Source organism: Bison bison, unplaced genomic scaffold, assembly GCF_000754665.1.
Source record: "Bison bison bison isolate TAMUID 2011002044 unplaced genomic scaffold, Bison_UMD1.0 scf7180017864486, whole genome shotgun sequence".
NCBI classification, from domain to species: domain Eukaryota; kingdom Metazoa; phylum Chordata; class Mammalia; order Artiodactyla; family Bovidae; genus Bison; species Bison bison.
This window is the reverse complement of record NW_011495046.1, coordinates 4,968,826-4,989,977: the sequence shown is the minus strand read 5'-3', so window position 1 is coordinate 4,989,977 and position 21,152 is coordinate 4,968,826. Positions and strand designations below refer to the sequence as shown.

The 21,152-nt window shown below is 35.8% G+C and overlaps 1 protein-coding gene across 4 annotated transcripts in view; it reads right to left on the bottom strand.

Annotated features, from left to right (window-relative positions):
* Positions 1 to 5,015: 5,015 nt before the first annotated feature.
* The window catches only part of GCFC2 (GC-rich sequence DNA-binding factor 2), an 83,732-nt gene continuing 67,595 nt past the window's right edge, over positions 5,016 to 21,152 (bottom strand). For all 4 annotated transcript variants that reach the window (XM_010862967.1, XM_010862970.1, XM_010862969.1 and 1 more), the window contains 5 exons: positions 18,555 to 18,631; positions 16,645 to 16,711; positions 14,751 to 14,897; positions 10,434 to 10,558; positions 5,016 to 9,628 (listed from right to left, as the gene is read on the bottom strand). In XM_010862967.1, the coding sequence (XP_010861269.1) occupies positions 9,508 to 9,628; positions 10,434 to 10,558; positions 14,751 to 14,897; positions 16,645 to 16,711; positions 18,555 to 18,631 (537 nt within the window). In that variant the 3' untranslated portion in view covers positions 5,016 to 9,507. The remainder of the gene's footprint in view (positions 9,629 to 10,433; positions 10,559 to 14,750; positions 14,898 to 16,644; positions 16,712 to 18,554; positions 18,632 to 21,152) is intronic.

The following is a 21,152-nucleotide window of genomic DNA, read 5'->3' as shown; positions in this document are numbered from 1 at the left end:
TCAGCAAAGGGCCTGGCATGTCTCTACTTTTGAATATGCTATCTAGGTTGGTCATAACTTTGCTTCCAAGGAGTAAGCGTCTTTTAATTTCATGGCTGCAGTCACCATCTGCAGTGATTTTGGAGCCCAGAAAAATAAAGTCTGACACTGTTTCCACTGTTTCCCCATCTATTTCCCATGAAGTGGTGGGACCGGATGCCATGATCTTCGTTTTCTGAATGTTGAGCTTTAAGCCAACTTTTTCACTCTCCACTTTCATCAAGAGGCTTTTGAGTTCCTCTTCACTTTCTGCCATAAGGGTGGTGTCATCTGCATATCTGAGGTTATTGATATTTCTCCCGGCAATCTTGATTCCAGCTTGTGCTTCTTCCAGTCCAGTGTTTCTCATGATGTACTCTGCATATAAGTTAAATAAACAGGATGACAATATACAGCCTTGACGAACTCCTTTTCCTATTTGGAACCAGTCTGTTTTTCCATGTCCAGTTCTAACTGTTGCTTCCTGACCTGCATACAAATTTCTCAAGAGGCAGATCAGGTGGTCTGGTATTCCCATCTCTTTCAGAATTTTCCACAGTTTATTGTGATCCACACAGTTAAAGGCTTTGGCATAGTCAATAAAGCAGAAATAGATGTTTTTCTGGAACTCTCTTGCTTTTTCTATGATCCAGCGGATGTTGGCAATTTGTTCTCTGGTTCCTCTGCCTTTTCTAAACCTCCTGTCAAATGATGGGTGCCACTTTTAACCACTGCGGTCCTGATAACAAAATTTTTTAAAAATTGTGTAAATTATTTTTATTGCATCCTTAAATAATTACTAATTGAGGTTGTATTCATCTGCTGGCCACTATGTAACTTACCAAATCTTGGAATAAGATTGAACACTATCAACTCATATCCATACAGAATTTCATGTGGTATTTGCTTTTTATTACAGCAACCTCTGAAAACCCAGCTTCAAAAATACATATCTTCTAAAGTTATGTCACATAATCTAATGTTGAAACTGAACAACCTTTGGGTATAAGTGCCAGTGGTTCTGACAAGGTGTCAAGTACTGCTATTTTCCTTGAAAATTTAATGTCCCACAATGGATCTGAGTTCACAGTGCTGCCACAGGGCATCTATGATCAGTTTGGGAACTGTGGTTCCATAGACATTTAATTCTGTCATGCAACCACTGCATGAAAATATTCAAATGAATAGACAACCTTAATGTTCTTTTGACATTTTGTAAGAAGCCTGTAAAATCTCTCTGGACTAACTCCATGAAACTTATTCAAGTTTAAAGGTATCATAACATAAATGTTTTGTTTATGACTGTCTTACAGAATCTGCCTGTGACATTTCTGTTTAGCAGGCCATACTGAAATATCCAGGGCAGTGATCCTAAAGCACCATCTTTAAAAAATAATTAATTTTAGTTGGAGGATAATTACTTTACCATATTGTGGTGGTTTTTTGCCATACATCAACATGAATCAGCCATAAGTGCACGTGTCCCCTATCCTGAAAGCCCCTCCCCCCCATCCCCCTGGGTTGTCCCAGAGCACCAGCATTGAGTGCCCTGCTTCATGCATCGACCTTGCCCTGGTCATCTATTTTACATACGGTAATATACATGTTTCAATTACAGCACAATTCTTGATGGAAACTTGTTAGGGTTAGGTTTGGGCAGAAAAGAGTAAGAAACCACTGTTCTGGTGGACTGTGTTGTTAAAAATATCTCTGGATATCACTATCAGTTTTCTTCCATTAACATCCACTGATGACTTCTGAAAACTGTCACAGGAAGGGCAATTAATGTGATCTTCAGTGGTGCTCAGTCCATTCATAACACTACCAGAGACAGTTCATTATTCTACATAGTTGTCTGACTTACACGGTATTTTTTAAAAACTGATGCATAATTAATATACAATAAAATACACAGGTCTTTGGCTTTCCCTTTGAATGTATTCCTACCTAACTTCTTTCATTTAATGATGTTTTCAGGTATACTGATTGTATACAATAGTTTATTTCTAATGTTGAGTAGTTTTCCATTGTATGAATCTACAACTCTTATCCATTTTGGTTACAGTTTGGGGCTGTAAATAATAAGGCTCCTATCAAAACTCTTTTAAGCTTTTCTTATGAACATATTCTTATTTCCTTAGGTAAATACACCTAAGAGTGACACTGTTGAGTTGTATGGTTAGTAAATGTTAATTAATTACTAATTAATGTTAGTAAACTAATTGATGAACAGTTTTCCAACGCAGTTTTTCCATTTTACACTTCCATCTGCGACCTAGGAGTGTTCCAATGGCTTCACATTCTTGGCAGCATTTGTTGATATTAGTCTTTTTCAGTCATTCTAGTGGATGTGAACTGGTAGTTTTAATTTGTACTTCCCAGCAGACCTAAGATGTAGAATACTTTTTAAAAAAACATTTATTTTAAAATGAAACAAAGATGAAACTTTTTAATGATAAAAGGTACAATTCACAAAGATGATATATCTCATAAATCATGAGACACCTAACAACAAAGAAACAAAGATATATAAAGCAAAAATCAGAATAAATTTAAGGGAAAAGAAAAAATATATATAAATCACAGTGAGACATATTAACATTTGAGACTATTTTATCAACTGCAGAAAAAATAAGACTAGGAGCATCTTGAATGATGTCATTAATAATTTAAATATATTTCTATTTATATTCATTTATATTAATCTTATATCTCATATGTTGTTATCAGATGTCCATAGGACATTTAGAAAAGCTGGCAAAAAGATAAATATTACTAAATTTCAAAAAGTAGCTGTTTTTTTTGTGACTCAGTTATACATATAGATATATATTACTTTTGAAATTATTTTCCATTATAGGTTATTATAAGATATTGACTATAGTTCCCTGTGTTTACAGTAAACCTTTGTTGCTTATCTATTTTTTTAAATTAGAAATGTAGCATTCTATTCATACTAAGTCAAATGGAATCAAAATGTCATAAATTTTAGGCAAAAATTAGTAAGTTTTCTAAAATATATATACTATACATATTATATATATATATATGTATACAAAAGTTTCTCTACTACAATTAATAAAGGCTTGAGAAAGAACATCAAAAAAAAAAAAAAGAAGAGAGTAACTAGAAAACTAAAGGAAATGGGAGCACTGAATATGAAATAGAAAAAGTGAAACAAACTAGATAAAAGTAAAAGGTCTTCATACAGTCCAGTTGTTTTTAAACATGGCTGCTCATCAGAAACATATCTGGAGCTCTGGTGAAAAAATAATACCTGAATATTTGTATTTTTCAAAAAATTCCAAGATAATTTTGATATGCATATGGATTTTAAAAACCGATTCAGTTCAGTTCAATCGCTCAGTCATGTCCAACTCTTTGCGACCCCATGAATTGCAGCATGCCAGCCTCCCTGTCCATCACCAATTCCTGGAGTTCACCCAAACTCACGTCCATCGAGTAAGTGATGCCATCCAGCTATCTCATCCTCTGTCGTCCCCTTCTCCTCCTGCCCCCAATCCCTCCCAGCATCACAGTCTTTTCCAATGAGTCAACTCTTCACATGAGGTGGCCAAAGGACTGGAATTTCAGCTTTAGCATCATTCCTTCTGAAGAACACCCAGGACTGATCTCCTTTAGAATGGACTGGTTGGATCTCCTTGCAGTCCAAGAGACTCTCAAGAGTCTTCTCCAACACCACAGTTCAAAAGTGATTACAGATTTTCTATTAAACGGTTGCTTTGGTGATACGGAATTCTATTATTCTTCGGTTGACCAATCATGATACAATGGTATTAAGTAATTGTCACATAATCACTACAGTCAAAGATGTGTATCAGTTTTCACAATCAGTAGCCAGACAAAAAATAAAAGATAATTACACCTGCAAGTCATAATAGGAATACGATTAACCTAACAATATAAAATAATAAAATTTGGGGGGGGGCAAGCAGAGTGATGTGGTAAATGGAAGTGCATACATACACATATTTTCATCTACCTAGTCAGTCTATGTCTTTTGGTTGGTGCATTTAATCCATTTACATTTAAGGTAATTATCAATATGTACGATCCTATTACCGTTTTCTTAATTGTTTTGGGTTTATTTTCTGTAGGTAGGTCTTTTCCTTCTCTCGTTTCCTGCCTAGAGAAGTTCCTTTAGCATTTGTTGTTGGTGTTCCTTTAGCCTTTGTTGGTTTGGTGGCTGAATTTGCTTAACTATTGCTTGTCTGGAAAGCTTTTGATTTCTCCATCAAATCTGAAGGAGAGTCTTGCTGGATAGAGTATTCTTTGCTGTAGGGTCTTTCATCACTTTCAATGTATCATGTTATTCCCTCTGGCTTGTAGTTTCTGTTGAGAAATCAGCTAATAGCTTGATGGGAGTTCCCCTGTATGTTGTCATTTTCCCCTTGCTGCTTTTAATATTTCATCTCTGTCTTTAGTTTTTGTCAGCTTGATTATTATGTGTCTTGGTGTGTTCTTGGGTTTATCCTATTTGGGACTCTCTGTGCTTCCTGGACTTGGCTATTTCCTTTCCCGTGTTATGGAAGTTTTCAGCCATTACCTCTTCAAATATTTTCTCAGGCCCTTTCTCTCTTCTCCTTCTGGGACCCCTATAATGCAAATGTTGGTGCATTTACTGTTGTCCCAGAGGTCTCTTGTCTTTTTCCCCCCTATATTCTGTTCTGCGGCAGTGATTTCCACCAATCTGTCCTCCAGGTCATTTATCCATTCTTTTGCCTCAGTTATTCTGCTATTGATTCCTTCTAGTGTATTATTCACCTGTTTGTTCTTTAATTCTTCTAGGTCTTTGGTAAACATTTCTTTGCATTTTCTCAAGCTTTGCCTCCATTTTTTTTCTGAGATCCTAAAACATCTTCACTATCATTATTCTGAACTCTCTTTCTGGAAGGTTACCTATGTCCACTTCATTTAGTTGTTTTTCTGGGGTTTTATCTTATCCCTTCATCCAGGACATAACTTTCTGCTTTTTCGGGCTGATTAACTTTCTGTAATGTGGTTTGTTAGTCACTAGGGGACTGTGGTTCTTCTTGCTTCTTCTGTCTGCCCTCTAATGGAGGAGGTTAAGAGGCTTATGTAATCCTTCTGATGGGAGAGGCTGATAGTGGGAAAAACTAGGTCTTTCTCTGGTAGGCAGGGTCTTGCTCAGTAAAGCTTTTGGTGGGGTTGCACTCCCTCTCTGGTAGTTTTGGCCTGAGGTGACCCAGCTCCATGGCCGCGTTAATGGTGACCTTGAAGAGGGTTTACACAGAGAGTGACCTTCCCAGACTGCTGCTGCCAGTGCCCCCATCCCGTGGTGAGCCCCTGCCGACCAACACTTCCACAAGAGACCCCCCCAACACCAGCAAGTTGTTTTGGTTCAGTCTCCTGGGAGGTCACTGCTTCTTTCCTCTGAGTCTTGGTGTGTTCAAGGTTTTGTTTGTGCCTGCCAAGCCTGGAGGTTCTCTTTTCCCCAGTCCTGTAGAAGTCATGTAATCAAATCCCTCTGGCCCTCGAAGTCAGATTCCCTGGGGATTCCCAGTCCATTTGTTAGGTCCCCAGGGTGGGAAGCCTGACATGTGGTTCAGAACCTTCAAAACAGTGGGAGAACTTCTTTGATATTACTGGTCTCCAGTTTATGGGTCACCCACCTGGCGAGTATGGGATTTGACTTTTATCATGATTGTGCCCCTCCTTCCGTCTTGCTGTGGCTCTAAGATACAGAATACTTTTGAATAAATTTTAAATTTTGAAAAAGTCCAACTTATCCTTTTTTTCTTTTTTGGTTAGTGTCTTCTGTGCCCTACCCCCTGAAATCTTTTCTCTATTCCAGTGTCAAAGACAGTCTATGTTTGTCCTCGCAAGCTTTTGTCTCTAGGCTTTACATTTAGATCTGATTCATCTGTGTGGGTGTGTAGAAAATAAGGGTTGAGGTTCATACTATTTCTTATTCAACTGTTCTACCAATATTGTTATACTCTCCTTTTATGATGTATTAACTTGATACTGTGGTCAAAAATTGATTATTTATATTTAGGTCTGTTCCTGGACTCTTGATTCTGTTCCACTGATGTATTAGTTTATTCTTATCCTAATACCAAAGACTTGATTACTGTAGCTTTATAGTAAGTCCTGAATTCAGAAAGAACAAGTCTTCCAATTTGTTATTCTGTTTCAAGATTGTTAAGGTCTCTGTACATCTAAACTTTAATTTTTATGTATTTTAATCAATCATTTTGTTCTTTTTTTTTAAAGTCTGATAGAATTTTGATAGGGACTGCATAACAATTGATATTAATCAATATAAGAAGAAGATACCTGAAACAATAACTGAGTTTTCCAATTTATAAACATGATGTCTATTTCTTTATTTAGGTTTACACATTTTTTTTTCTCAGCAATTTGTGTACTACTCAGTGCACAGTCTTTCTATAGATTTATTCCTAGATATGTGATGTTTTCCAAGGCTACTGAAGTATTATTGTTTTAAAACTTGTTTCCAATTAGATCACTAGTACATCCCTAGGCTTTGAGTTTTGTAAAATGTTGCTAAATCCAGATTTTTTTTTTTGGTAGAGTGCATAAGGTTTTCAATGTAAACAGTCTTGTCACTTGAGAATAATGATTCAACTCTTGTGTTTTAACTTTTATGTCTCTTTCTTGACCAACTGCATGGTTAGGACCTACAGAACAATGCTGAACAGAAAAGGTGAGAGTAGACCTCCTTGCATTAATACTTTACCATTAAGTATGATGCTAAATATGGATGTTCATTTGCAGATGCTCTTTATTAAATAATTTATATTCCTGTTTTTGTACTGGGAAAGGGTGTTGAATTTTGTCCAATGCTTTTTCTGTAATCACTGGATGATCGTATGGTTTTCCTCTTTTATTCTGTTCATAGGTGAATTACACTGATTAAATTTCTAATGTTAAGCCGAACTTCTCTTCCTGGAATAAAACCTATTTGGTCATAATGTATTATTATTTTCCTTTTTATACATTGCTGGGTTCAGTTTGTTAGTATTTGAAGGACTTTTATTTTTATATTCATGAGGAATATTGGTCTATTTTTCATAATATTTTTTTCAGATTTTATAGAGTCATCTACATAAAATAACCTAACTGTTCTGAGGTATATTTTCATGGCCACTGAAAAGTTCCTAAAAGCCATATAAAAAAGTAAAAACAAAAAGGTAATTTATCTGGTTCTGTAAAAATTTTACATTCTTTAAGTGAACAAAAACCTGAAAAAATCCAGAGAAAGAACTGAGGTGTGAAGTAAGTTGTTAACTCAAAGGTTTGTTTTTGTTAGTTGGCGTTTCTCTTCTTCATTCCATTCCATTTCTTCATTCATTTCACAGTAACAGGGAAAAAAAAAGAACTCTGCATTGAGGATTAGGCAGTCTTCACAAATGTTTTTGAATATCCTTAGTTACAGTATATGATGGATAAAAATCCTGAGATTCAAACCCCAAGCATAATGAAATTTCAAAACTACTGGGAGTTTAAATCAATTTGCAGTTTTAAAAGTAGTTCTAATATTTTCTTTTTCTTTTTTTTAATTTTATTTTATTTTTAAACTTTACAATATTGTATTAGTTTTGCCAAATATCGAAATGAATCCGCCACAGGTATACCTGTGTTCCCCATCGTATACCTGTGTTCCCCATCAAAAAGTAGTTCTAATATTTTCAATTCTACAAAAAGCAAGAGAAATCTATCTACCCAAGTAAAAAATGTAAGGGATCATCTAACACACCTTTAATTACAAAGGCAAAAATCATAGGGAAATTTCAGGTGTAACAATAAAAAATTATAAATTTAATACACAATAAAATATTTGCCACATATAAAAATAAAGCTGTGTATAGACATATGTGTACATACTTTTTAAGTAGAGAAAAGTTCTGAAAGGATAACAAAGTGAAAACAGCAGTTACCTCTGGGAATAATAATTGTGTAAGAAAACGACTTTTTTTAGCAATGGCTTGAATTTTCTAGATGAGATTCTGTTCTGTATAATTTGTATAACTAAAATAAACTTTAAGAAACTGTTCATACTAGTGAATCATGAATCTTCACTATGGTAGAAATCACATACCACTCTGAGAAAATTTATTACATGCAGCTTCAAAACTAGTGTTGATGATGTTAGAAGCCACATGCTCAAACCCTACATATAGAGTTCAAGGCTGGTTCTTTATTCAAACTATTAAACTGGACATATAATCAACTTTTCCTGATTTATCTTTTGGGCAACAATTTGCAGAATACATTTAGGACTTCCTGAAAGTTATTTAAACAAATAGATTTAAGAAAAATTATCAGTAAACTTACTGTGAAAAATGTTCTCAATTTCTTTTTGATTCAATGACCCTGTCTCACATTCTTAATCACACACATTTTAAAAAAATGAATCATATGTTCTGAATATTTAAAATACTTGTTTCCTCTCTAAGCCTACCACCACCGTGACAAACACACAAAAAAGCATAGCAAAAAATAGTAGTAACTACCAAACAAGCAATAACTTAGTACACCAAAACTCATACACACATTTAAAGAAAACAGCAAATGAGGAAAACTGTAACACAGTGTGGGCACTACGTCAGTCATCTTTTTGTTTTGTTTTCATTTTTGGCCATACCATGTGGCTTGTGGGATCTTAATTCCCTGACCAGGGGTCAAACCCATGCCCTCTGCAGTGAAAGTGCAGAGTCCTAACCACTGGACTGCCAAACCATCAGTATCTTTAAAATATAAAGCTCTTACAAATCCATAAGGAAAAAAATAGATACTTCAAAAAGAATTACAAATGGCCAAGAAAACAAGAAGTCACTCTCTAATAGTCAATATAAATAATTAAAATAAGATTTTTTTTTTCACCTATTAAGTACAAATGAGTTAAAAAAAATACTGCTGGCAGAGATTCATTGGCTGTTCTCAGACTTGTGTTAGAACAATATACTGGTATAGATTCTGAAGCACAATCTGACAAGCATTAGTAGCTCTGAAATGCCTTAATCAGAATACTTTATAAGTAATTCATTCCAATTAAGATTTTCATTTTAACTCATACAAATGAGTTAAAAACAGAGATTGCTAAAATGGAGAGAACTAAAAGATGTTTTTATGGTTCAGGACAGAAGACTCAGCAAAGCCAAAACAGCTACAATAAGCTTCAAGTCCTTTCTTAAACTGGAAAAGTCATCAGAAGAATCAAATGGAAATATGTTAAACTCCTACTGTTCCTGTGTATTTAATTCCTGCAAACACTCATAAAGGGGAGGCTCAGTCTTTCAAGATACCAGAAGGCAGAAGATAGAGGGAATGGAGGGACAGAGTGCTATTCTTTTGGTTTAGGAAATTCTCTCCTCCATTATTGGGAATAAAGAAAAGGGAACACCTTTTTTTCTTTTTCTACAAGCAAAACAGCCAAGTGTGACTATATTAAAATCTCATTTTAGTACTTTCCTATAAAGTTTACTCAAATTCTTTAATTACTGATCTAAGATGGTCTAGGTGACATTCTTCTATGAAGGATTCTGCTTGATTCAAAGCTTTTATTTTCACCAGAATAAGAATTATTTCTTTGACTTCATCCCTGAAAAAAACAACAAAAGGGCATTTTCCCTCTTAGAAATGCAATGTATAAGGGCACAGTGAAACATCAGCAGTTAATTTGAAACAAAAACTTCTGATGCCAATATCTAAAATATATTGCATAAAGTATTTAGATGCTACCTTCTCCACATTATCATGAAATTCCATCAGAGACTATTAGTGGATATATTCTGACAAATTTTAATGTGAATGACTATAAAAAAGTAGAAAAAGCACAGAAGAAATCTATCATTAGAAATCTGAACAATGGTGTGCTGCTATCAGCAGTTTATATGGACTATCATGGTCCCACAGATATAATCAAATGTTACAATTTGAGTTTTTTGTTTGTTTGTGTTTTGAGGTGGTTTGCCAACACCATTGTATTCAAGTCCTTAAACATCTAGTGCTGTGAATGAGATCCAGCTACTGCTGGGTAAATGCCAGGTTGCAGATCTATACTTAACAAATATTGAGATTTTGAAATGGCTAGGAAAATTAGAAAGACATTAAAAACATGCTTAAATAAAAGGCTTTTGACTTACAGTTTTAATTCTAAATTCTCCTGTGATACAGTTTTCTGGAAGTGCTTATTTTGGAAGACATTTGCATTTAAACATATGAACTAATATGCCTGAGGTGTAAAAGTAAAATACTGAGTGATTCTAAAGTTGCAAATGAAAACATCTCCTAATTCTACAGTGACAGTTTCAGATTTTTAAAAGTAAAGTACAAATCTTTCTAAAAATTGCCAAGAACAGAAGCCTAAATAACGCTTATGGAGGTACAAATAAAATATGCATTACCTGATTTCATTTCTAGATAATTTACGTGCAGACTGCAGTAAAAACTGGATGAAATTTTCTAGCTGGGGAATGGATGTTCTCATGGCAGAGTTTTGGAACCACTTTTCTGGTAAATATGCTGCTATCTGATAATCAAAACACATGGTTGATTTTTAATGACAGTTATTAACTAAGTACTTTAACATAATTTCATTTAATCCTTATACTACTCATGTTAAGATTCCTTGGAAGATCCCCTGGAGAATGGAAAGGCTAACCACTCCAGTATTCTGGCCTGGAGAATTCCATGAACTGTACAGTCCACGGGGTCACAAAGAGTCAGACCCGACTGAATGACTTTGACATACACACTACTCATGTTGGTTGTATTATTCTTCCATATTGTATTATTCTTCCATATTCTTTTATTCATGGTTAAATAACTTTTGAGAATTTCCCCTTTCTTTTTTAGGTTTTATACTATAAAAAAAAAGTCGTATTTGGATACTGAAAGCTTAAAGGAGACTACTCTTTATAAATACTTACTAGTACTTGTAATATTTTCATTACTCTGTATTCCTGAGTGATTAAATTGTACAAAACATAATCTATAACTAAACACCAGAAATGTGTAGACACAAAACACTTAGTTAACAAACCTACATTTGGCCCTTTAACAATGCAGGGAGGTAGGGACAGTGACCTATGCACAGATGAAAATCAGTGTATTAACTTTACAGTTGGCCCTCCATATCTGTGGTTCTGCATCCACAAGTTTAACCAACTATGGATTGTGAAGTACTCTGGTATGTACTGATATTTATTGGAAAAAAATCCACACAGAAGTGGACCCATGCAGCTTAAATCTGTGCTATTCAAAGGTCAACTGTATAAAATAGGTATATTTAGTGTGATTTCACAGTATGAAATTAGATGACTTTGTGTATAATCTATATGAATAAATTAGAGTTAAGAAATCAAGGTCATTCTAAGATATACTGTATAAAAAAATTATTACAATTTTCTTCTAATTTAATATATTGCTTTAAATGTCAATGGCAGCATAAGGAGTCAATGTATGTACATTCATTTGTTTCTTTGTGGGGGGAAAACCTCTCAAACAACACTTACTATCATCATGCTAAAGGTAATACATGACTTGGGGAAAAAGTTTTGGAAAAAAACAAAAAATGTAAACAAAAAGGAAAACTTCCTTGTTGGAGAAGGAAGAATTTTTTTTAAAAAGGAGAGAGAATGGGAGCAAGGAAAAATCTGAGATCATACTCTCTAACGAAATTCTTGGTTATGTTAGTTGCTAAGGTCAGGATCAGTATGTACCTCTAGAAAGTAGAAAGTTGTACTATATATATATATATATAATAAAATACATTAAAAGAAAGTTCTGGAATGCATGTTTTCTAAAATAAATCTAGCTGGTCAACACGGAAAACACAGTTGAAAATGATTTATCCTATTTCTTAATCACTTTTTTCAATTATCTAGAAAAAAACAGATAACACTAGTTGCCTAAGGCAGAAAGTCCTATAAGTCTTGTTATGCAAACTATATCTTTTTAGTTTTAAAACCAGCCCTTAACCGATCTGGAATTTAATGTCATTTACACTTGCTTTTCCCTTGTTTTGTATCACAAGGCTCAATAAAATTCTGAAGGAACTATCTAGCTTTCCCATAAATGATCCTGGGACTTAAAGCCACACTGTTTTGGTCTGGTTTTCTAGCCACAAACTGTGAAGACAATGTCATATATCCTCTACTGCACAGTAGAGCTTTCTGGTCAAAGAGAACTAAACTGAAATCTGAAACACAATAGGATGGATGAAAATTGAAATATCTGATAAATAATGTAGTTAAAAACTACACGATACAAACTACATGATACAAAACCATAGCTGGGAAAATAATGGTTGTCTAGGAACTGCTAGACAGTTCTAGGAATTGTCTAGGAATCCACCTGCAATGCAGAGACCCTGGTTTGATTGCTGGGTCAGGAAGATCCCCTGGAGAAGGGATAGCCTACCCTCTCCAGTATTCCTGGGCTTCTCTTGTAGCTCAGCTGATAAAGAATATGCCTGCAATGCGGGAGAGCTGGGTTCAATCCCTGGGTTGGAAAGAAGTCTTAGGGCCTTCCCTTGTGGCTCAGCTAGTGAAGAATCTGCCTGCAAAGTGGGAGGCCTGGTTCGATCCCTGGGTTACGGAGATCTCCTGGAAAAGGGAAAGGCTACCCACTCCAGTATTCTGGCCTGGAGAATTCCATGAATTGTACAGTCTATGGGGTTGCAAAGAGTCGGACACGACTGACTTTCACACTTTCAGGAACTGCTATCTAACATTACATATACATGTATACTAAAAAAAAAAAAACCTTATATAAGAATATAAATATTTTCCCACATTCTTAGAAAATTATGTCCATTGATTTTTTAACTTAGGATAATTTCCTAGAAGTAAAATTGCTATGTAAAAGCACGTGGACTTTATTTATTTTTTTATTTTGGCTGATGGTTCTTTGTGGTGGGACGCTTCTCTAATTGTGGCACGTAGGCGCTCTAGTTGTGGTGCATGGGCTTAGTTGCCCCATGGCATGTGGGATCTTAGTTCCCTGACAAGGGATTGAACTCAAGTCCCCTGCATTGGAAGGTAGATTCTCAATCACTGAACCACTAGGGAAGTTCCTTAAAAGGGTATGAACTTTAAAGGTTTTATATCGATTGTGCCAAAAGAGTCTCCAGAGTTGTATTCCTCTTCTCACAGTGCAGAAACTATTTCCCAGAATTGCCTCTCCACACTTTCTAGATGAATGATGTTCCTGGACAGATGTGGGACTGTTGTTTTCCTGTGTTTATGACAATACTGGGAATTAATAATCAATTCTCTGATTATATTAATACTATTATATTAATTAATACTATTAATATTTTCTACATGTTTAGAGGTTATTTTAGCATATTCTTTTTGGGGGGGGATTGCTTTGCCTTTTGGTCATTTTCAGTAAGCACATTCAAATTGTTTACAGATTTGTAGAGAGCTTTTAAAAAAATGTGGGTATTTATCCTCATTATGCACATTATAACTTATTTTTCTGTTTTTCAACTTTCTTTCTATTTAACTTTTTATTATAGAAAATTCCAAACATAAACAACAGGAGAAAGAATAAGTATGTGCTGTGCTTAGTTGCTCCAACTCTTTTGTGATCCCATGGATGGTAGGCCACCAGGCTCTTCTTCCATGGGGATTCTCCAGTCAAGAATACTGGAGTGGGTTGCCATGCCCTCCCCCAGGGGATCTTCCCAACCCAGGGATCAAACCCAGGTTTCCCACACTGCAGGCAGATTCTTTACTGCCTGAGCCACAAGGGAAGCCACAAGGGAAGAACAGGTATAGTGAGCCCAATAAACCCATCTTCGAGTTTTAACAATAATCAAATAATCCTGCTACCTTTATTTATTTAATTGGAGGATAATTACAATATTGTGATGGTTTTTGTCATACATCAATATGAATCGGCCACGGGTATACACGTGTCCCCTCCATCCTGAACCCCCTACCCACTTCCTGCCCCACCCCATCCCATCCCTCCAGGTTGTCACAGGGTACCCTGTGTCATACATCAAATTCCCATTGTTTATCTATTTTACATATGGTAATCTACATTTTTCAATGCTATTTTCTCAAATCATCTCACCTTCTCCTTCTCTCACTGAGTCCAAAAGTCTGTCCTTTATGTTTGTGTCTCCTTTGCTGTCCTACCCATAGGATTATCCATACCATCTTTCTAGATTCCATATATATGCGTTAATATACAATATTTGTCTTTCTCTTTCTGACTTACTTCACTCTGTATAATAGGCTCTAGGCTGATCCACCTCATTAGAATTGACTCAAATGCAATCCTTTTTATAGTCCTGATACCTTTCTGTTTATGTTTTTTGGTTGACCAAAAATCTTATCAAATCTATTACCTTTTCTCCCCTTTTTTTTTTTTTTTTTGCATTAAAGTTCAGAAAGGACTCCCTTAACATCAGGTATAGTCATTTATCTTCCTGGTACAGTATTTTATAGTTTTATTTTTTTTACACTTAATTTTTTACTTTACCTATAATTTACATTGGTATTTAAGTGAGAGGTGAGGATCCAACAGTCATTTTGTAAACAGTTAACCAGTATACTAATTTTTAAATACTGGATTCTCCCGGATTTCTAGTCTGTTAAATTAATTTGTTATTATGTAAGTAACACAATTTAACTTATTTTGCTATAAAATTAATTTTAATAACTTTTAAAAATGATAAAATGATGATCAATTTCTACACAACTTACCTGGCTGCACTTTTTAACAACATCTGGGCCAGGTATGGCATTGAGAAGAGCTATAATAAGGTAACGATTCAGCAGCTTCCCTAGTCCTAGCTCTTGCAAGGTGTCTTCTGGGAGGAGTTCATTCCAAAGAAGAATATTGCCAAAGAGCTAAAATACAACAAAATTTCAAGTGACTCTGTACCTTTTCTCCAAAGGAAAACTGTAATAGTCTCCAACAAACAAAAAGCTGGTCAAACTGTAAAACTCTCAGCACAATTAGCACTGGTGGGACTATCAATTTTAGAATAGAAAACATTTCTGAATAAACACTCGATTCTTCTCAACCTGCATATATTTCTTCATCCTATCTTCATTTTTTCTTAGGATAATCGCTCAAAATCTATTTCAAATTACCTTGCTGGAGCTTTTCCAGATCAATAATCTTCCTTCTCAATCAGTTCTCTCTTGGAGGCTGGGGCCATCAGATATAAGACTGCAGGACCCCAGGATTCATAAAAGCACTGATGTTAAAGCCAGCCGTACTGTCACCAATATGTGACCTTGAGAAATCAATCAAACCTGAGAACCTCACTGCTCTAATATAGAAAATAAGATTAATAATAACCTGTGAGTTTGGAGATATTTGGGGTGAAATCCTTTTAAGAAATTCTAATAAAATTTTAATCAAAGTATTACGGGTTGCATTTCTCTCCTGTAAATGCAGATCTTTATGTGAATTCTATGGTAGCTTCCACTTTCTTTCCATTACTAAATTTATTACGTAAGTGCTAAACTTCATCCAGTTGTACTAACATGCAATGCTTTTTCACAATGTCATTGTTGATGTTGCTCCCTCTTCCTGAAAAGCCTTTTTCCTGACCCAATCACATGACAAGCATTGATCCACCCTATCAGAACTATTCTTGCTGAGGTCATTCATGACCTTATAACTATGAAACCCAGTAAACATTTTCAGTCTTCCTTCTAATTCTCTTCAGTGGCATTAATACTTTGTTCTCAGAAGTCCTTCACTTAGTTCTCCTGATGCCACTCTCTTGTGACCATTCTTAGTTTAACAGCTTATTCTTAAGGCCTGTCTGAAGACTTCACTTTGTCTGCCCACTGCTTCTTCTCCTCAGAGGTTGTCATTCATGACCATGCCTCCAAACACTGCCTAAATGTGATCAACTCCCAAATCTCCAGCTCAGATCTGTCTCCTGTAATTCAGACTCATGTATTCAAGTACCTCCCTTTATCCCATAGATATCTTAAATCCACTATGTCCACTTATCTTTCTTTCCTTCCAAACCTTTCCTTCCTTCTCCAATGCCCTCAAAGAATGCCACCATAAGTTAATAGGGTGCCAAAGTCAGAAACTTGGCTAGCACTCTACATTCTTCAGGGTAGAATTAATTCTGTAATCAGTCATTGGGTTCCTTCTATGCTTCATCCTAAAAATCTTTTGAACCAATCTTTTCCTTACTGTCCCCATTGCCACTGATTCAGCACCGATTTCATCCTTTACTGTTTAGACCCAGGTTAGACAACTATGGCCTGTGAGTTAAATCCAGCTTATGGTCTGTTTTTGTAGAGTTGGTGAACTAGGGATGGCTTTTATAATTTTAAATGATTGAAAAAAAGAGAACTTTAAGACATGAAAATTATATGACAGTCAAATTTCAGTGTCCATAAAGTAAAGTTTTACTGAAACACAGACATGCTCATTTATTTACATATTGTCATGACTGCTTGCAATACAGTGACAGAGCTGAACAGTTCAACAGACATTACACAACCTACAAAACCTAAAATACTTACCGTCTGGTCCTTTACAGAAGAATTTTTCTGTTCTTCACTATATAGTAAACTTTTTTGGAAAGAAAAATTTTTTTTATTTTTGCAGTTTTCTGCTTACCTTTAGACCTGACCAGAACTGTCTTTCTTGAAACTTTGAATGTGGTGATGTTCTGTTTTCTACAGCACTAATTTAAAACAAAAGAAAGAAAATGCAAATGACTGTTCATCTTTCAGAAACAGAGTTTAAAGAACTGAATGGCTTTTTTTTTTAATCAACCAAACTAAGTCTTAACAATATAATTAAAGGTGTTCTAGTGATATTTAATAAAATTACTAATGTACGTACACTCATACTCAACAAATCCATGTTTGAGAATGCCTTCTATAGATACATTTGCACATGTACAGGATACTATGTCCATAAAATTATTCACAACACTGTTAGTAATGGTTTACTGCTTACATGTTCATCAACTACAACACGGCCATATAATGGCATATGGTGCAGCTAAAAAAGCATGAGGAAACAATCTGTGGATGATACAAAAAGATCTCAAAGATGTACTAAGTCAAAGTAAGGCACAAAACAATGGTTATGACTACAATATACTTACTTTGCTATAAAAAAGAGGGGGAAATAAGATTAATTCTAATTGTATTGTAAGTATTAAAATTCTATCTAAAGTATTTAATTCTAATTGCAGAGAGAAATTCCAAAAAGGTAAAAAAAAAAAAAAATTACCAACAGTGAGTATTCTTGCATGTGTACAGAAAAGAAGGCAAAAACTCGGTGGATGGAGGTCAGGAGCAGGAGAAAATAAGACTTTTCATTTTAAACATTAGTAAAAATTTTAAATACACATTCTTACTTTTTAACTGTGCAGATATATTAGTTACCTAAAACACTGAAAGTGAAAGTGGCTCAGTCATGTCTGACTCTTTGCGACCCCACAGACTATACAGTCCATTGAATTATTTGGGCCAGAATATTGGAGTGGGTAGCCTTTCCCTTCTCCAGGGGATCTTCCCAATCCAGGGAATCAAACCCAGGTCTCCCACATCGCAGACGGATTCTTTACCAACTGAGCCATCAGGGGACCCCAGATGTCTCTAAAACATTACAAATCTTAATTGTTGTTGTTGTTTAGTTGCTAAATCATGTCTGACTCTTTTGTGACCCCATGGAAGGTAGTCTGCCAAGTTCCTCTGTCCATGGGATTTCCCAGGCAAGAATACTGGAGTGGATTGCCATTTCCTCCTCCAGGGAATCTTCCCAACCTAGAGACTGAACCTGCATCTCCTGCATTAGCAGGTGGTTTCTTTACCACTGAGCAATCTGGGAAGTCAACAAACCTTAATTGGGGTGAATTTTTACATGCAGGCATCTCTTAGGATTCAAATTAACTAGCAAGCTTAGTTCTTTTTTCCTTTCCATAGAACTCTTCTATCATGTGAGTACTCACTGGAGAGTGAGCTTCAGTCCATAATCCATTACTACAACTGATGCTTTCTTAGCAAATCTACCAATATGCATCAAATACTACCTCTCTGATCATTTAGAAGTAAATATATATTTTGAAGATGTAGTTTCTGGTCCCTCAGTGATATTCTAGGCCTTATTTTCAGCTCTCCATGTCAGGTATTATTCTAAGCACTCTCTTCATCTTCACAGTGTCCTATGAGATAGGCATTAATTTAATGTCCATTTTATATACAAAGGCACTGATGCATGGAAAGACACTTGGTCTTGACCCAAGGCCAAGTGTCTAGGAATGATGAATCTGCACTCCAGAATCTGTGTTTCTAACTACCTGGCTATGCCAATTGTCATGTTCTCAGGAATATCATTATATCATACATGGCATAAAAAAGGTGATTAAGAAATATTTGTTGAAATATCAATTTGCATCTTAACAGGTATGTGTGTTTTGAAAACAGTATGTTTAGTTTCTTCTACATTATACTCTTAAATAAATCTGTATTCCAGGAGTAACTATTTCATAAAATCTAGAAATTAGCAACTCTTACCTCTTTGGATACAGAGGAATAAAAACATCATCTTCTATTGCCTTCTTCATTCTTGAAACAATTGATTTAAGTAAATCCTATTTTTAAAAAATGTAAAAGCATCACTGATAGTCATAGAAAGAAAGGTATGAACGAAATAAAAAGAAATGTATGAACCAAACGAAGCAATTTTAACAGAATAGTGCAAATTTGTACACACTCAAAGACCTACGTGTTAAAGCAACTGTAAATTAGGTACAAGAGAACTTCATTTATCCATGTGGTTGCATACTGTAGTGGCTGGTGCCTTTTCATTGCAGCATAGTATTCTGTTGCCTGACAACATTTATTTAGCTGGTCTTTGGTTTAGGGGTTATTATGAATTATGTTACTATATAAATTCCTGTAGAGCATGTCTTTTAGTATGCATGGGCATATATTTCTAATGGGTATATATGTAGAGATGGAATTGTTAGAATCCAGTTCATGTCAACTTTGGAGAGAATGCCAAGTTGTTTTCTGAAATACGGGTATCCCATTTATAGTCTCACTAGTCAGTATGAGAAATCCTGTTCCCCTACACCTTTACTAAGTCGTATTTTTGGGTTTTTAAAAGCTTGCAATTCTGGTGAGTATGTCAGTTAGTCAGTTCAACCACTCAGTTGTGTCCGACTCTTTGCGACCCCATGGACTGTAGCAGGCCAGGACCCTGTGTCCATCACCAATCCCTAGCGTTTACTCAAACTCATGTCTATTGAGTTGGTGATGCCATCCAACCATCTCATCCTCTGTCGTCCCCTTCTCTCCCACCTTCAGTCTTTCCCAGCATCAGGATCTTTTCCAGTAAGTCAGTTCTTCACATCAGGTGGCCAAAGTTGGGAGTTTTAGCTTTACCATCAGGCCTTCCAATGAATATTCAGGACTGATTTCCTTTAGGATGGATTGGTTGGATCTCTTTGTAATTCAAGGGACTCTCAAAAGTCCTCTCCAACACCACATTTAAAAGCATCAGTTTTTCAGTGCTCAGCTTTCTTTATAGTCCAACTCTCAAATCCATACATAACTACTGGAAAAACCATAGCTTTGACTAGACGGACCTTTGTTGGCAAAGTAATATCTCTGCTTTTTAATATGCTGTCTAGGTTGGTCATAACTTTTCTTCCAAGGAGCAAGCATCTTTTAATTTCACTGCTGCAGTCACCATCTGCAGTGATTTTGGAGCCCCCCCAAAATAAACCCTGTCATTGTTTCCACTGTTTCTCCATCTATTTGCCATGAAGTGATGGGACCGGATGCCATGATCTTCGTTTTCTGAATGTTGAGCTTTAACCCAGCTTTTTCACTCTCCTCTTTCACTTTCATCAAGAGGCTTTTTAGTTCTTCTTTACTTTCTGCCATAAGGGTGGTGTCATTTACATATCTGAGGTTATTGATATTTCTCCCGGGAATCTTGAGTCCAGCTTGTGCTTTACCCAGCCCAGCATTTCTCATGATGTACTGTGCATATAAGTTAAATAAACAGGGTGACAATATATAGCCTTGACGTATTCCTTTCCCAATTTGGAACCAGTTTGTTGTTCCATGCACAGTTCTAACTGTTGCTTCCTGACTGGCATACATATTTCTCAAGAGGCAGATCAGGTGGTCTGGTATTCCCATCTTCTTCAGAATTTTCCACAGTTTGTGGTGATCCACACAATCAAAGACTTTGACATAGTCAATAAAGCAGAAATAGATGTTTTTCTGGAACTCTCTTGTTTTTTCAATAATCCAACGGACATTGGCAATTTGATCTCTGGTTCCTCTGCCTTTTCTGAAACCAGCTTGAACATCTGGAAGTTCTCGGTTCATGTACTGTTGAAGCCTAGCTTGGAGAATTTTGAGCATTACTTTGCTAGCATGTGAGATGAGTGCAATTGTGCAGTAGTTTGAGCATTCTCTGCAACTGCCTTTCTTTGGGATTTGAATGAAAACTGACCTTTTCCAGTCCTGGGGCCACAGCTGATTTTCCAAATTTGTTTACATATTGAGTGCAGCACTTTCACCGCATCATCTTTTAAGATTTGAAATAGCTCAACTGGAATTCCATTATCTCCACTAGCTTTGTTCATAGTGATGCTTCCTAAGGCCCATTTGACTTCACATTCCACAGTGTCTGGTTCTAGGTGAGAGATCATACCATCATGATTATCTGGGTCATGCAGATCTTTTTTGTACAGTTCTTCTGTGTATTCTTGCCACCTCTTCTTACTATCTTCTGCTTCTGTCAAGTCCATACCATTTATGTCCTTTATTGAGCCCATCTTTGCATGAAATGTTCCCTTGGTATCTCTAATTTTCTTGAAGAGATCTCTAGTCTTTCCCATTCTATTGTTTTCCTCTATTTCTTTGCATTGATCACTGAGGAAGGCTTTCTTATCTCTCCTTGCTATTCTTTGGAACTCTGCATTCAGATGCTTATATCTTTCCTTTTCTCCTTTGCTTTTTGCTTCTCTTCTTTTCACAGCTATTTGTAAGGCCTCCTCAGACAGCCACTTTGCCTTTTTGCATTTCTTTTTCTTGGGGATGGTCTTGATCCCTATCTCCTGTACAATGTCACGAACCTCCATCCATAGTTCT